The sequence below is a fragment of the Stegodyphus dumicola genome, chromosome 3, assembly GCF_044657685.1.
Source record: "Stegodyphus dumicola isolate Sdum_Otavi_A_Nest chromosome 3, ASM4465768v1".
NCBI lineage: Eukaryota > Metazoa > Arthropoda > Arachnida > Araneae > Eresidae > Stegodyphus > Stegodyphus dumicola.
The window spans coordinates 201,078,711-201,097,633 of record NC_140770.1 but is presented as its reverse complement, the minus strand read 5'-3'; the positions used below and the strand labels follow the sequence as shown (position 1 = coordinate 201,097,633).

General features: G+C 30.5%; 1 protein-coding gene across 3 annotated transcripts in view; it reads left to right on the top strand.

Annotated features, from left to right (window-relative positions):
• The window catches only part of LOC118204075 (uncharacterized), a 184,892-nt gene that overhangs the window by 124,967 nt on the left and 41,002 nt on the right, over window positions 1-18,923 (top strand). For all 3 annotated transcript variants that reach the window (XM_085813752.1, XM_085813754.1, XM_085813755.1), the window contains exons 13-17: window positions 5,510-5,646; window positions 11,457-11,671; window positions 14,001-14,100; window positions 14,297-14,512; window positions 14,868-14,964. In XM_085813752.1, coding sequence (XP_085669878.1) covers window positions 5,510-5,646; window positions 11,457-11,671; window positions 14,001-14,100; window positions 14,297-14,512; window positions 14,868-14,964 — 765 coding nt within the window. The remainder of the gene's footprint in view (window positions 1-5,509; window positions 5,647-11,456; window positions 11,672-14,000; window positions 14,101-14,296; window positions 14,513-14,867; window positions 14,965-18,923) is intronic.

Genomic DNA, 18,923 nt, shown 5'->3' with positions numbered 1-18,923 from the left:
GTGAAACACTTTTGTTACATTCCAAAGTAAGGTGGTTATCCAGAGGCAAAGTTTTAAATTGCCTTTTTGAACTTCAATCAGAAATTCAAATTTTACTCTGTGATTCAAAATTTGAATTGCAAAAGGGATTATTTAGTGAATTATGGTTGTCATATTTAGCTGATATTTTTGGAAAGTTAAATGAATTAAATTTAGGATTACAAAGACAAAGTATTAATTTACCATTAGAGATAAAATAAATGCAATGATAAAAAAACTCAAGCTAATAATCAAAGAATTGGATAATAATATTTTAAGCTTTTTGCCACTTTTAGAAAGTTTTCTAATGAAAATAATATAAAAATAAAAGAACAATTAGCATCCAATATTAAAAATCATTGTTTTTTATTGATAAATAATTTCAACATGTTTTTTCTTGAGAGTTATGAAAAAAAATGTATTAGAAATTCACTTTGTTCAAATATACCTGAAATTTTATCTCATGAAGAAAAGAAACAATAGAAATTTCCTGTGATCGAACTCTAACTAAAGATTTGAAAAATGTGAACTTGTTAACTTTTGGCTGAACCAGAAAAGAGAATTTAAAGGCATTTCAAAAAAAAGTTATTAAATTTTTCTTGCCTTTTTCCTCAACCTGTTTCTGTGAACAAGGAATTTCTTCCATGTTATATTTGAAAAATAAATACCAAACAAAATTAAAAGTGGATCCTAATTATGGTTAAAACTAAGTAAAATAAAGAATCCATCTTAAACAGGCCCAAATTTTGCACTAAGTTTTAGAATTAAAGTATTATAGCATAAATTTTGATAATTAGAATGGTAGCATATTTTTAATCTAATATTTTTGATGTGTGCATATTTAAAACAAAATAGCCAATAGGTTGTGCAAATGACATATATATATATATATATATATAAGAAAAGGAGAGGTTAAAAACCTAGCTAGGGCCATAAAGAACATCTGAACATTCCATCTAATTCCTGATATTACATATATTAATACTGTTAAGGAACTGAAAAATTATCATTGTAAAATAAAGTGGTGGTACTAAAGTTTTTCAATTTTTGTTTAGATGGTACTACTTGTAAGTCAAAAGGTTGAGAACCACTGCTATTGAAAAAATGTATTAATATATAGTTCTCATTTTTGATCTGGGCTCTATTTTCTGGAAAATTTACTTCTTGAGTTTGCATTAATAACTCATTTCAAATTCCTTTGTCATTAAATTTTGATCCTAATCTTGTCAGGACTTGTATTTCTCTTGATTTGCTTTGGAAACATGAATCGTCCTGAATAGGAACAGGGAGCTTACTCAAGCTATGTTCAGGAAGGTGTGAAATGGACAACACAAGCAGGAAGGGTATACGAAACCCTTTATTTTCAATACTTTACAGGTATTTCCGAAACTTCGGAATACAGAGAGAGATACTAGAAACTATGGAATAAATGTTCTTGAATAGTGCCAGGTGATTGTGGCCACAAACATAAACTGGAAAATAAAAATGGAATTGAAACCGCCTCGACTGCCAAATTGTTTAGATATTACCAAAGTCAACACATTAGCATACAACGCAATTAGAATTCTTCCTCTTCAATATAGACAGACGATCTATCCTATCTGGGTATTACGCATCAACAGTGTTCCAGCTTTCCTTGCTTTTATTATATATAGACTTTTCTTATTATTAAAAAAGTGGGCCTATTTCATAATCTCTAGTCTGTGAAATAGCTCTTTGACAGTGAAAATTCCTTTTTTCCTTTTCTTAATTTCTTCCTCGTTCCAACACGTCAATTAGCCAGAAATTAATTAATTTCCATTCACTAGTATTATCAGGACTTGTGTTCCTCTTTACTTGCTTTGCAAACATGAACTGTCCTGACTCGGAACAGGGAGCTTATTAAAGCTATGTTCAATAAATTGTGAAGTAGACAATACACACAGGAAGGGTATACGAAACCCTTTATATTTCTATCCTTACAGAGATTTCCGGACTTCGGAATACAGAGACCAACCACTTGTGGTCTGAACGTAAGAATATAAAATTACTAACTAAAAACTCTAACTAAAACTAACTTTGGATTAATATACAAGTGCCTAACTTCAAGATTGGCCGTTATTTAACAAAAATTCGTATGTAGTACAGAGAGCTACTAAAACTACGATACATTTAAAATTATCAAGAGGATTAAACCTCTGGCCTTGAAGGCAACCAGCAAACGAGTAAAACTACTATGGCAAGCGGCCTGCTTCTAATAACTCCTTCCTCTCTCTGACTTGGCAAAAAGCCACAAATTAAGTACTTGGCGTTAGCAAGACAAATTTGTATAAATAAGTTAAAGCTTTTAATTCTGGCCGGAAGTAGAAAATAAGAAGTGATAGTAAAGATTTAAAATAAAATAAACGTTAGTAAAACTTAGGATCCTTACATACTTCCCACCAGAGTTAATTAGTTTGAAACTGAGGTCTAAAACAACCTTGTTGAAAACTTTTAGCTCTAGATTCTAAATCTAATGCGAGGCCAATCTTTTACAAACATTCCTCACTAGAAAGTATCTAATCTAGAAATTAAAAAGTCATTTTTACATGATCAATTCCATGGACAATTACTTTTCATCTGTACTGCATCTATAAACAGGAGTTTTTCTTAGTTGAATCTGGTTCCTTCCAGAGATTTGGAAGGAAAACTAGTTTAATGAAATGTTAAACAATCAAATGGCAATTAACATGAATACGTACATTTTTCTTTTAAAACTATTCTTATTTCATTCATGCCATTATTATCTCCCCGTGCTCTCTGACATGTGTTGTAAAGAGAAACACCAAAACATGCGTGTCTATGTACAAGTGTTCAACACTACCACCTGCAATCAAAACACTAACGTGTTAAAATTCAACATAACAAGACCTCAGAACACACCTTATATTCATCTCTGAACCCTGAGGTACTATTCTCAAAAATGGTTAACTCTGAAGTGTAGCATCAGGGAGCCTAACTACATTCATTCAACCTTTAGCACATATTCACACTACTTTGCTCTTTTTATAGTCATACCAATAAGTTAAAAATTTTGGCATTACTATAACATTTTCACTTTTAACATATCACAGTATTTCTTAACTTTTAAGATAACAGTTCACATTGTACATAAGGACATATTAACATGCCGTTAATTTTACGCATTTTAAAACATACATTAGTAGTACAGTGTTTGTTAACTTCTATTTCTTTCCAAGCAAGTGCTAATTCTTCTACATTGAAATACTAAATTTCAAAGGTCCTTCAGACTAAAACTTCTTTTCTTGACAGAATCTTTTAAATAAAATTTTATACAATAATTTCACAATTTTCTTAAGGTACCTTTCTAAAAGATTACCAATGATTTTACAATATTCAAGTATTTATACATTTCTATTATACAATAATTTTAGTTTTACTCGCGAGTAATTGAAAAACATAGCAACAAAATAGGTAAAACTCATTTCTCGCCTTTTTGGCGATAAAGGTAGGCCTCACATGAGGTAAAACTTCTTAAATTCTGCCACTTGCAGTAAGAACGAAAAATTAACTTAAAGTTTCAAAGTAACATAAAGTTTTACTTATCTTTATGATATTCCTACATCTTTTTTGCCACCCAGTCCTGGAAAGTGGCGAAGACTACCGTCTGGTTTATCCTCCATCTTGTGCGGGTTCGCCGTTTGGTTCCTTCCTCCGTGAGCTTTCTTTTTTTTCCAGTTCGATCACCCTTGAAGAACTTCTTTTTAACATCTGCTTGTACTCCCGGCCATTTGATGGCAGCTGTTCTTGGCGGAATCGGGACAACTCTCTCCCATTGTTGCCTGGATCTAGTTGCTGGCTGTTCAAACGTTTCTTGCTTCTTTGCATCTGCAGCTGGTTTTCCTTCGTCGATTTGTCGACATTTGCTGCATAGACTCCTATCCAATGGGTACATCTTTCGTTTTGGAGCTGTGTTATGGTTGCTGCTATTTCTCCTGGCTCTCTTTGCATTAGTAGAACTTTTCCCTTCTTCATTCTGAGGGTGGTCGTGCCCTCTCTTTTCTGGTCGGTGGAACGGCTTCTTTTTCTTGTTACCTTCAGTTTTTCAATGGGGAAACTTTCTTTTCATATGCACCTGTCTACTCATGGCTTGCTCTTGTGATTGTCGTTGTGCCACCATTGGAGATTGTGCCTGCCGTGCCACCTCTGGAGATTGTGCCTGCCGTAATTCAATAAAGTCTTGTACTTGGGGAAGTAACCTAGGCAAAATTACTTGGATTATTTCAGGATCCGGCCAGCTTCCATACAAGAGTTTAAAGACATGAATTTTTCTTAAAATAAAGCTTGAAAAATTTTCGATTCGTTGCTGGTATATGCTGAAGAGTTCCGCTTCCAATTTTGCACGATTTCTTACGACAGGGAAGGCTTTTACTAAGGCAGTCTTGAAATTTTTGTAAGTATAGGTGGGAGTTCCCCCTTGACCCAAGAGGTTTCTTACTATACATTTGAAGCGCTTGGCCCCTCAAAGCGCTGGTAGCTAAGGTGACTTTCTGGAACTCATGGAATGGATATAGCATGAAGTGATCATCCAATTTTTCCAAAACACTGGTCACTGGTGAGTTTCCATCAAAGATTGCTGCTGGTTTCATCGATGCGCGCATGGTCTGGACAATGTAACCAAATCCTTCCAGGGCGGCAGCTGGCATTTCTATATTCTGAGCCGCTGCTGCAGGCACGTCAGGTTCTTCTTGAAACTCGGCCATGGTTATTCTTCTTCTTCGGGCGCCACTATCAGGACTTGTATTTCTCTTGATTTGCTTTGGAAACATGAATGGTCCTGAATAGGAACAGGGAGCTTACTCAAGCTATGTTCAGGAAGGTGTGAAATAGACAACACACGCAATAAAGGTATATGAAACCCTTTATTTTCAATACTTTACAGGTATTTCCGAAACTTCGGGATACAGAGACCAACCACTTGTGGTCTGAATGTAAGAATATAAAAACTACTAACTAAAACTCTAACTAAAACTAACTTTGAATTAGTATACAAATGCCTAGCACTAAGATTGGCCTTTATTTAAAAAAGGTACGTATGTAGTACGCCGAGCTGCTGAAACTACGATACGTCTGCAATTATCAAGAGGGCTAAACCTCTGGCCTTAAAGCAACCAGCAACAGAGTGAAAACTCGTAAAACTACAGTGGCAAGTGGCTTGCTTCCTATAACTCCTTTCTCTCTCTCTTTCTTGGCAAAAAGCCACAACTTAAGTACTTGGCATTAGCAAGACAATTTGCATAAACAAGTTAAAGCATTTAATTCTTGCCGGAAGTAGAAAATAAGAAGTGATATTACAGTTTTAAAATAAAATAAACGTTAGTAAAACTTAGGATCCTTACAACCTGTATGTTTGTTTAAAATTGCTTAAAATATGTTGAGTTTTATATAAATTTATTATTAAATGTTTTTAGACTGATCATACTTCCTATCATTATATGTGCATTTTTTGCAGGTTTTAATTATATTAAAACGATATTTAAAACAATTTTATTCTTTGCTGGATTCAGCAATAAAAGCTGATTTTTGTGAATTTACCTTGGAGATGATTCCTGAAAATGCTTTCCTTTTCTGTGATACTTTGGTTTTTAAGTAAGAAAATCTACTTATTTTATAATATTTGTAATAATGTTCATTTTCTGTAAGTTTATTTTTCATACTCAAATTTAGTTATTTTGTAGAGTATCATGCAAGACTCCTAAAAGAGACTGAAGATGTATAATGAATAATTGCTAATTTTAACTGTTAGATAAAAATGCAGCACAAGTTCATTGTTTTATCATGAAAAAAGGAAATTGCATTTCATTTTTAGGATTTACACTAGCCAGCTGAAAATAATAAAATTTATGTTTCTAAGCATGTATTGTGTAAAAATATAATTTTATATATTTTCAACATTATACATGTAAAATTGGAAAGTTTATATAACTGTTCATCTTCAAACTGTACGGAGAAAATATATATATATATATATATATATATTTTATTTGTAAACAACCTATTTTGGAAAGTATTTCCTGTTGTTGAATTACTTATTCTGAAATTTAGAACATTTACTCTCTAATGATGTATTTAATTACAGTCCGTTCCTAATTAACTGGAAATATTAGGATGACATCCACATTAATATTGAGGATGACATCCATGGTTCACTCAAAATCAAGGTTAATCCAACAGCAACTGAAAAAAAGGTGAAGTTAATATCCCACACAATAATCAACAGAAAATGGTTGTTACCAATTTACCTGCCTTTCTAAGCAGTTTAATTAAAAGAAAACGTTGATTTGGCTGTGCAAATTAAATAAAGCAAGAACATAAATTATATTTTGTGTTTTGAAAGGAATCAATAGGAGACAGAAAATGAATAGCTCTAATTTTTTAGACCAAAGGAACATTAGCTCAAAAGGGCTATTAATTTCATTTTGGCATTTTGTGTTGATTCACTTTAAATGTCTGTTTCACTTTTCAGATTGTTGCCAGCAAATATTATTGCCTTGTGTTATATTTAAAGAAATTAAATAATGAAGAATCTGCATAAAGCATTTAAGAAGTGCACAATGGAATTTATTCGGAATGAGTTCATGGTTTATATAAAGACTTCTTTATGATAAAAATTCTAATTATCTAAAAATACTTAAACCTAAAAAGACTGAAAACATTTTGGTGTCAATGTTCTTAACTCATAGGTTTCATGTTACTATGTGATACTCTTTTTCAAACATATCAAATAAAAGCTTACATACTAATTCAGAAGTCAAACAACAAAAATCAGCGTTATATTTACCAAATTTTCACAGGACTAGTTTCGATGGTTTTACCGAACCACCATCTTCAGCTGCAAAACCGCAAATGAACCAGATAGGAAATAATGATTAGATAAGATAAGAAAGCCTGGACAAGAATAAGCAAGTGGCGCCATCTGTTGGTAAAACCAGAACTAAAACATAATTTCTTTAAAGGCTGAAGGCAAATTTGGATTGGAATTAGGATCGTTAACTAGAACAGAAAGATTTTTATGAATGTGAAATGCCTCTATAAAATCCAGTTCTCCAATGGAAGATGTTTTTTGAATAATTTTGGCAGCAGAAAAATTGAAAGTGTGGTTTTCGGACCAACAATGTTGAGCAACAGAAGACTTCTGTGTTTCCTTTTTCTAACATATCCCTCATGTTCCTTGACGCGAAACTTTAAGGCTCTCTTAGTTTGGCCAATGTAAATAAAACCACACTGGCAAGGAATCCTATAAATACCCCAGGAATTCATATCCGGAATGGGGTCCTTGAGTATGGAACTCGGAATTTTATTGATGGGAGAATAAACAACCCGAAAGTTACATTTCTGCAAAATATGTGCAACTTTATAGCTAATTGATGGAAAGAAGGGAAGGACAACAGAATTTTTATAATCTCCTAAAATAAGAGTGTGGCTTTTAGTGTGTTGAGATGAGAATTTTTTAACTGCTTGATTAATAATGTTGGGTGAAAAGCCCCTGTCAATAGCTATTGCTTTTAAATAATTTAGTTCTTCATCAAGGGCTAGTTTGGAGGAGCAAACTTGAGGAGCACGGAAAACATAGGAATAAAATGAAGCTAACTTTTGTTTAGTCGGATGACATGATTTAAAGTGAATAAATAATATATATAATAATAATATACCAGAATAAAATAATATATATATAATAATATATATAATATATAATGAAAATTTGGTAAATATAAAATTTGGTAAATATATATAAAGTAAAATATATAAAATAATAATAAATAATAATAAATAATAAATTTTTGTTGTTTGACTTCTGAATTAGTATTTATTTGGCGTGTTATTGTGTCTTAAAAGCTTACATGTTGCATAAATATAAGTAATTCTTGTAGTTTTAAAACATGAATTTATAAAAAAATATTTATAATTTTTTTTATTATGGCATTTATAAAAAATATGATTCTAATGTCAGAAGAAATAAGGAACTTGCATTAGCTGATAAAAAATGCGTCATAACATTTTATAACATCATCTGAACTCTATAAGTATTAACAGTTAAAAGCTTAAATCAGCTTAATTAAGAGTTAAGTTGTTATGTTTCTAGTTTTATTTTATGCCGATGAATAAGGAAAACATTGCATTAGAATTTTTGTAAGTAGGATTTAATGAGAAAATAAATATAAGAATTTTTATTAATCAGTCAAAATGTTTTAGAATTTAAAAATGTACAAAAAAATATGTTAGCTTGATCTGAAAACTTGTAATCACTTAATAAAGTATGTTGTTTAAGATTTCTTTCATTAATCTCTTTTGGTATAAAAGTATTTTTTTAAAAAAGCAGGAGGCTGACCGATGGCTGTGTAATTAAAGCTGTGGAACACTGGTAGTTTATTTAAGGTTCTATTCTGTGTGGTGGAAATAGCTGATTGCATGAGGGTTCCATGGTTTCTCTCATTTGCTTCATAAATACACTGCAATTTCCTTAAGAGTGCCTTTCACAAAAACATTCCTACCCATTGGCATGTAGCTATCTGTTTTTGCCATAATCAAATAATTAGCCCCAAAATAACAATAATAAAATCTGTGTTGGTGGAAAATATATGCTCACTACTGGCTAACTTTGAACATTTAGTAGCAGAGGTTGGTATTTAGAAAAATATGTACAGTATTTGTATTTTTCATAATGCTACATAATGCTTTCATAAAGTAATTTTATTTTTTGTGGGAGAAGTTAATTTTATACAACATAAAAACATTGAGTTTTATATTTACTGTCACCTTTGAATAATGGAAGTAAATGTAATTCTATAATTCTATTTGTGTTATTTAAGGTAGTAAAGTTAAGTATGTAGTTTTAGAATGGACTGAAAGTTTGTTTTGAACTTCTGTTAATCCTGAAATCAATATTATTATGGCAATGCCTTACAACATCAAAATTTCAACTTACTATCTTTGTCTATGCTGTTTCTGAATCCTTAAATTTCATATGCTTCTGAATCATATTGCATACATAATCATACAGCACAATAATCGCTAACTAAAAAATGAGATGAAATGTGTAATTTTGGAATTAATAGAGATTTTTCTTTTTTAATAACTTCAGTAATATGCTTTATATGTTATGGACTTATGAGTCTTAAAGTTACAAAGTGTATTTTATGATTAATTTTCTCAGAAGACACTGAACACGTTAGAATATTCTTTTTGATTTATGGAAAGATTAGAGATTTTTCCATTTTGAAGTTTAAAATGTTTCATTGCGTATTGTATCATCTGTTGGCCAAAAATATTATGCATAATTTTTTTGCTGATGTGTCAATTTTTTTACTTCTTATTTGTTTGCTGCATGATTCATTCAGTTTATCCAAATTTGTTATTTACTTTTTCTGAGACATTTCACCATGTCACAAATTTTCAGTTTTTTCTTTTTCTTTTTTTTTTTTTTTTTCCCCCACTGCATAAAATGCATATCTTAAATAGATATAAGTATTTGAGAAAAGTATTCATCCAATTTATAAATAGAATTTATTTTCCAAAACTGTCAAATGTAATTTTAAATATTTTTGCATCTAATTTATAAATCAATATTTTAATCTCCATAATAATAAACCTTATTTTCTTTGTTAATTGTAAGTCTGTTATCAATGAATATTTAAATATATTTTATACTGAATTAAATAGTTTTCTGCTGAAGGGTAAAATGAGAATACTTTTTGTAGATTTTCGTTCATTCCTTTTTTTTTTTTTTTTTTTTTGTGTGTGTGTGTGTGTGTGTGTGCACTTCTTTGCTTATAAATTTTAATGGGCTTTCCAAATATATTTATTGCATAGACAAGTTGTGCTGTATTATTACGTTCATTTCAGAGTCAGAAGAAAAAAAAAACTTTTACTTAAACAGATTTGTCTTTCTGCAAAAGGGCTACATATTTTCTTCAGATTGTTAGGTTATTTGTAAGTTTTGAAAACATATTTTAATGTTAGTTAAGTTGTGATATCCTAAAGGCAGAGCTAAGTTCTTCAAAAAGAAGCAAATAAGACTGCTGAATACTGCTGGTAACTCAGTTTGTGGTGAATGAGCTGGCTGTGCAAGTATTGTCATGCCTACCTATGTATGTAATGTGAATACACATTTTGAATTTGCATTAGAAAGTAACCTTTGAAGACATCCTTCCTCTTGTCTTAAATGTCCTAGTATGCTTAGCAAATAAGACTGCTGAATACTGCTGGTAACTCAGTTTGTGGTGAATGAGCTGGCTGTGCAAGTATTGTCATGCCTACCTATGTATGTAATGTGAATACACATTTTGAATTTGCATTAGAAAGTAACCTTTGAAGACATCCTTCCTCTTGGCTTAAATGTCCTAGTATGCTTAGCTATCATCTAATAAATACAGCCTGAACCAGTCAGAAATTTCCATCTGCCTTATATTCTGTATTGAGTAGATGGAATACTATTATGTCAGGTTTCTTTTGTTCTGTGAATTTCATGTATGAAATCATCATCATGCGTCATTAAATAATTACACATCTTTTGGCATATAGGATATCAATATTAGTCTTTTTTGTCTTTTAGTGCAAATGATAATTATTTGAAATTACATTTCTACCTCTCAAAATTTCGAAATATGTATTTTTCTTGCTTTTTATTTCCATGAAGTATTTTTGCTAGTGTAATTCATTTAGCACCATTTTAAAGTATTAATTTTTGCCTGAGATGAGTATGTACTATGAAGTAGGTAGGGGATGTCTTGTATGCAAACTCTTTTGTCAGAAAAAAAAATAACTGCAATGATTAAAAAGAAAAAAACTATTATAATTAGATTGCATTGATTAGTGACATTGAAAAAATAACAATTATGGGATGTAGGGAGTTTTCGGCATTTATACTTATGTTTGACTGGGATTGCTAGAAATACATCAGGTTAAATAGAAATTATAGTTATATTTTTGATTTTTTTTAAGATTGAGTGAAATGTAATTAATGAGCTGAAAGTATGCTGTGAATAATCAGATAAAAGTGTAATTAACAATTAAAATACTGCTTAATAAATGTTCTATTCATCTACTTCTTAATCAAATATGTTATTAGGAATAAAAAAATTGGCACTTTTTAATTATACTTGTCTTGGTCAGTAGTTAGAAGTGTAATTGCAGTTTTCCATTTATAATATGTATTCAAGCACTGCAGCTTTTTCAGTTCCTAATATGCAGTAAAACGACTATCTTATAAAGTAGGTTGAATAAAATTCAATGAAACATATTTATTCTTCAGAAAATTTAACAGTTACTTACTAGCAATACTGACAAAATTTAGACATAGATACATATTCTCAGAAATACATTTTATTGAAAATATCTATTAATTTTTTTTTTATCAAATGTGCTTTTACTGATTTTGCTTGCATTATTTTCTTTATTAGAAAAGATGGAAATTATGTTTATATAGTGAGTTCTTCATCCTTATCAAATGATATACCTTGGAAAGACTTACAAATCGTTATTGAATTTGAAGACGATGTTAATTCATGCTGGAAAAGAATATGTCAGGAACTTCAAGTTCAACATGCTTTTGTAAAAGTTGGTTCCCTTGCTCTTAAAACTCTTCAAGAAATAAAGCAGTTAAATTTAATTCAAGGTAATATTACATATATTGCAATATACAATAACTTTCTACAAAAATCTTAGTGTTTTTATGCAATACAAAGTTCGTAATTCGGACTCGTCGGGACTTTGACGATTCCGGATTAAAGGTTTTTCTGGATTATAGATCATCAATTGAAATCTGGTAAGATGGCATGTAGAAATTATACGATTAAAAATGTGAAACCATAATTTATGGAATAAAGAGCAATTATAATCTGAATGGTATCAAAATTTGCAAAAAAAAAAGCTTAATATTTATTTGTTTACTTTATTAAACATTTCTTTCAATGTAAGTTGCTTAATTTGCTTCGTTTTTTTGTGTTAAATGTGCATGCGTAAAAAAAAGTTTGTGGCTTTGAGGTCCGGATTATAGATTATTCGGGATAATGGACGTCCGGATTACAGACTTTGTACTGTGATTATTAATGTAAAGTATTTTATTAATTTATAAATGGATAAGAGGTTTAGCTATAGTTCCAACTTTTTCATGTAATTTCCTACCTATGCAATAGAATCTCACGTAATGAGAATAAATTGTTTCATAATCTTACTTGTAATGTGAAACACTCACTAAGTGAAATAATTTTTACTATAGGAATCAAGAATAATGCCATAGGACAATGTGTTTCATTCTAAAGAAAATACTCAGACCAAGTTATAACAATGTTGTTTATCATTTATAATACATCCATTTTTACAAGAATGTTGTCTAAAGACTACATATTTGCTTATGCTTCAGAATTCGACAAAAATTAGACATAATGTTATCATTAAATAAATTTGTAGCACACATAGCTACTGACTTATTAGAGTGATGCTTCTCAAAATATGGTGCAACACTTTCCCATGCTTTCAGCATCTCCCTGAACTTAATTCTGTTATTATTTCACTGTAAGATTTAATTTATCCAAGCTGTTGTTTCCTTCTCCCTAGATGAAATCTCCTCCACAGTTCCTTGGTGGGACAAAAAATGCAGCTGTGTAGATTCTTTAGTGGCCAGCTTCTCATTATGGTCTTCCACTTGTTCATCATTGTCATTGTTATATCCATGATATCCACCTCATAATCTTGGCCAAAGACATAATCTTTTTTATTATGGGCTCCACATGCACTCCTCATCACTTGCTAAAACTCTTTAGAGTCGTGTTTGACAATAATGTCTGGCCAAAGTTTGAGCGGAAATGCAGACATGATCCTGCATACGATATCACAATGTTTCCACGTCACTTGGAAACATTGCTTATTAAGAGAGCCTTGTTTTTTGCATTTTGTTTTGTCTTTATGCTAATCATTTGTAATCAGAGGTGCTCATTAAGTGAGTACCTCTGATATTAATTTATAATATTATGATTCTGTTAATTTTTCAGCTGTTAAAATATGATATTGTATGAGAAAAAGTATTGCTAATATGAGATACTTTTTTATTCATTATTTCATTAGGAAAATGGTTTATTGACGTTGATAAATTTATTATCATTGAAGAAAAGACAAATTTAAAAAATTGCAGTTCTTATTCTGTTATTATTCATTAATAACAGAATAAGATCTTTTCCCTTCAGTTTTTGGCATATTTAAAAAATATTTGCTATTTTCTGATGTAAAATAAATTCTATAAATAAGCATAATTATCTTGTAATAAATATCCTGCCTAAGATTTTTGTTATTTTACTGTAAATTTATATGAATATTAATTTAAGTAATTAAATTCTATTTCTTCCATGAAACAGCAAATTATCTAACTTTAAAAGATGTTTTAATGTTTCTAAAACTATGAGAAATTTACTTGCACTACTCTTTATTTTTTTTATAGTTGAGTTTTATTTTTGTACTGGTTGTAGAAGAAATAAGTAATGTAATTCCCTTCCCAACTAACATTCTTTATTTCTTAGAAAGAGGACAGAAATTATTGCTCTTAAATATAATGCCTTATAGAACGATATTTCAATAAAATTGTGGCCTTAAATACTTTGCTTTTCTCTTATACTTCTAAGACCTATAATCACATTTGATTCAAAAAAAAGTGATTGTAAATAAGTAAGCAAAGTACTTAAACCCCAAAACTAAATTGATTGATAACTAATTAAATGAATGTTTTTTTACCTTTAATTATGTATTTATCTTTTTGTTTTGCAAGTTTAATTTTTATCTTAATGATTTCTTTATTAATGATTTAATACATTTCTTTTGATAAAATATACTATCGTCATCAAACTTTTCTTTATATTTTGATTAAATATAATCTTTCTTTAATTTCTAATCATTTTCCAGTGTTGTTATGCATTTTTAAGCAAAATAAAATGTTATCTTTTTCATATTCATAGATGCAAATAAGAATATAATTTCTTTCAAGAGTTCCATACTTTTGTTTGTATCTGATGCTGTCACTGCACAGAATGAAATTCTGTATTCACTTGAATCCAAGTAAGTTACATAACATTATCTAGTAAATTTAAATTAATTTTAAAGTTGCTATAAAAACTCCCTCCCCCATCCCATTTTATAATCATCAGCCTGAAATATGTGAAAAATATTTAAGCAATAAAAGCAAATTATTATTTTGCTATAATAAGGCTATCTATTACTTATTTTAATCTCTTTTCCTTTATTTATTATCCAGGTCTGATATAATATTGTGTGAAAAAAGGTATAAGAAGATTTTGCCTCATATTTATTTTGCTGATGTGACAATTGATGAAAAAACAGCAGTAATTTTGGTTGACCAATCAGAATTTTGTGAAAATAATACTCTGCATAATACAATTAATCGAGTTGAGCACTTACATTTAAAATATGACGTTTGCTGGATTATTGTTAAGGAATTTAAGCACAATATGTAAGTTCCTAAATATTTGTATTCCAGTGCACCTCTTAAATTAAAAATTAAATTTGAAAAGGAAAATTCTTAGTTGTTGAAATATGTTATTTTTCTTTACTTTTAATCATTAGCAAACCTACATAAATCTTTATATATAATTACAGTATGTTTAGTATCTCAGTGTGTTTTATAAACTCAAGCTGCATTATTGAAATGAATGCATTTCTCGATCAGATAAGCATGTCTTAAGTGTTGTTTTATTTCTTGTTAATAAAATTTTGTTTTATTCTTTGCTTCTAAAAATGAAAGAGTAGCATTTTTATCTTCTTTCATTTATTGTAAAAGTTTAATAACCTTTTTTTCCCTTTGACAGAGATATTAGTTTAAGATGCAGAATAAGAGAAAATATAATGCTGTTTTCTTGTGCTATTACAAACTTTTGCCAGAAAATTGACTCTTACCAAGTGAAGGTTTGTTATTTTCTGTTACATGTTTCTAATTGATAAAATTTTTGTGCTTTTCTCTAATATAATATTTGAGTTGCAGGAGGTTTACGTAATTCCTGTTTATGCTGTGCTGAGGTGGGAGGAAAAAAATTTAATTTTTGCTTGTGCTGTGTTAAGCATTTCTATTAGTGAATTCTCTTACAAAGATTTTACTATAGGCTGAATGCAGAGTAAAAAATGCCATTAAAAACTGTGTTTCACTGACCATTATTTTATAAATATTTTTTTATTATTATCTTTAATTAAGGTTTAAATGTTGTAATAAATTAACCATAAAGAAGAAAATCATTCCTCACATATAAAATATAATAACCATGATCATTTATGAGAATTTTAAAATTCTTGTGCATAATGATTGGCCAGCCAGTGAAGTATACTGAGATTCTGAGTTTCTTATGTTGGTGTGTCAGTAAAGGAAAAGTCAACACTGAGAGTAAAAACACTGGTTGACTGAAATCTGAATGTAAAAAATTTGATGCTAACACATTGTTATCAAGGAGTTTTTTTTACTGCCACTTTAAATTGTATATTTATATTAAAATAATTTATAAAAGCATTAACAAAAACTATAGTTGCTTTAAATATTTCTGAAAAACAAAACTATTTTTATCAAACCAAACTTCAGAAAATCAATGTTAGATACAAATTTTCAATTTTTCACATATGAATGAAAATGCAGCTTTGATTATTGCTTGAATGTCAAACCCACAAAATAAATTTTTAGATGAAATTAAGGTTGAATTTAAGTTTTTGTGTGCAAAACAGAGTAAGATACACATGTAAATTTTACGTTAAAGAAAACCAGACTGGTGTACAAAGATGTCAAAATGCTGGACAGTCAAAAAATGTCAAATGAATGAAATTATTGCTCTTCTTGTTGTACATGATTATCCTTCTCTCACTGACAATATATCTCTAAGCTGTTACAGTACAGATTAATATAAGAAATGTAATCAGTTGCCATATTGTTTCAGAAGCAATTAATATTAAAAATTTTATTGCTGTTTGTTCTGTGCACCTTACCTTCTGAATGAATATGCTGATCAGCAAAACTTGGATATCTTATAAAGCAACTTCTACCCACCTCTTTTTTATCCATGATTAAAATGCCAGAATCCATTTTTGAAAGGCAGTTATATTAATTCACATAGCTAACAGATGCATATGAATAATGGTCACTCCCTTTGTCTTCTTAATAATGACAAAATTATCTGCTTCCACTGCTTATGAACTTCTTATGTTTTTGTTGACTTTAACTCTTTGCGAGGCAGGGAAAGGCAATTAACTTTTTCAGCAAAACTCTTGTTTATTTTCTATATCAGGTGTTACAATGAAATTATTTGCAACAATTACACATATTTTGTTCAAGACGCATGAAAAAATGACCACTGCCCACAGAACACATCCCTACAAATCAGTCTCTATGATACTCATGTAAACAGTTTTTCTTTTCCAAGCAGAGTGCAACTTTGCATGTGCTGCATTCCGACACTGTTCTTAGAGGTTTTTTGTAGGTTCTGCAGAGTGCACATCCTCGTGATGTTGTCTTTGACACCTGATGCTTATTTTCTTGAAGACTAATTGCTGCATCAAGTACTGGCTTATGTTTCTTGGTTGCCATCTAATGAGCTACAAGGGAACTTCAGAAACAGCCAATCTTGAAAACTGCTCACACAAGGGAGTTAGATGTTCAGTAGAAAAGGTGGTTACTGTAGGTGACCATACCATTTCTAAATAATTAAATAGAATATACCATTTCTAAACAATTCAATGGAATGTATCAGTATATCAGGTCAACAAACAAACAAAATGAACTGAATTATACACAGTAGAAGAAATATGCAAAAAGTAATACAGTGAACTATAATACAATTTCATTACATCAGTCGTTTATAGGCAAAATACATGTATTAGAAATCCCATGTTTTATCAATCCTCGGGGGTTTTTGATGACAACATGTATATTATCATCACTTCTCTTGATGCTATAATGGATATGCTTACTATCCAAGTGCATAAAGATAATTGATTCTCTTGATTTAATTAATACAAGGGTACCTATTTTTATATTTTCCTTTTAAAAGAACCATTTACTTCTCTCTAAAGATTGTTTAGATGATCTCTGCACCATATCTTCCATATTATTTGCTTAATTTAAACAATTTTCTGCCAACGAGAAAGACTGTTATTAGAAATTTTTATAATGTAAGTTTCAAGTGTAGCATTAAGGGTTGTTTGATTTAAAAAAATCTAAAAAAGGACCAGGGGTCAAAGTTAAATTATTGGGATCTGAAGATAAAGGTAATAACGGTGTACTATTTAATGAACTTTCAATATGATTTGTGCCAGTCAGAAATTTCTCAAGAGTTAATTTTGCATTTCTGGTAATTTATTTCAGATGATTCGCAAAAGACTTCTTTCCAGCCTCATAAATATTGCCGAAGTTGGAAAATAGCAATGGACTGAATTTCTGAACAATTGATTCAGAAACTAAATATTATGACTGACAAGGTGAAATTGTAATGAGGCTTAGCAACTTTTTCATTTAGGAATTGGCTCTGATGCAGTTGATATCTTGTCTGACTATATAGTCAAGCAAATGTCATATTGTGTGAAAAACCTTTTTAACATTGCAACTACAGCTTGCTTTGTTAGATATCTAAGAAAATCAAAATGTATTGCTCAGGTGCATGCAAAAATGACAATGCATACCTTATTTAAGGTACCTCTTTATTGAAGTTTATGTTTTATATTATAAGGTCTTAATAAGTTAATGCAGCTGCGGCAAAGGGGGGACTAACGGAAACTCTTTCTTTCAGCAATAATACTATAAATTGCTGTGTGATTTCAGGTTTAGGAAGTGTTGCATAATTAAAATGCTTAATTTATAATCCTTGAGCAACAGTATTGGGTACTTTTGATCATACAACTGAGATGATTATTTTATCTACCACCAATCCTAAGTATTCAATCTTCATCAAGGAAGGAATTTAAATTACTTATGTGATTATCCTTTAGACTTTTACTGCAATGCAGCATTTAAGAGCTTGGATTTCTCTTTTAAATACCTTATAAGGTATTTCTCTCGTCTTCTTAGCGAGCCTTCGTAGTGTAGTGGTCTGCACGCTCAGCGTGTAATTGAGAGGTCTGCGCATTTTGATTCCCGGCGAAGGTGTTGCCAATTTTCATATTACCTGCTTCCAAAAAAATCCTAATGTCTCTACAGTGGCACCCGAACTAAAAGGGTGGTAGATGATTATTCTCTCCAACCAGGATTTGGCGATTGGGTCCCCTAAAAACCCCAGTTGCTCTTTAAAAGGGAAGTATATAAGGTATTTCTCCTGCCTTCTTAGCGAGCCTTCATGGTGTAGTGGTCTGCATGCTCAGTGCTTAATTGAGAGGTCCACGGTTCGATTCCCGGCAAAGGCATTGCTAGTTTTTCATCTTGCTTGCTTCCAAAAAAAAAAAAAAAATCCTAATGTCTCTACAATCTATACTAACTTTATGGTAAATAGTTCAGTATACATAAATTAATCTATAGTTATAGGACCCAATGATCTCATCCCTTGTCAACAATTAAAAATTAACCTGTAAACAAAACTAAGATAGTTTAACAAAAATTTTATTTAATGATATCAGCAATGGGAGTATGGAAATTTCCTGTTATGTTTTTACCACCAATCCTCGAATTCCATATCACAGATTATGTTCTTACTGCATTAATATAATATTAACAAGACATAGTGCACAATATAAATTAAATTTAGGAACATCGCGCATACTCCCCGACAGCCTGCCTGTTTCGCTCTGCTCGCTACTCGTAAGAAGCTTCTCCTCTAGGGTTGCCACACTTATCGGAGGGCGCAAGGCGCGCTCCTTATCGCCATCACCACAGAGTTTCCCCCCAGTTCCTTTAATGGCTA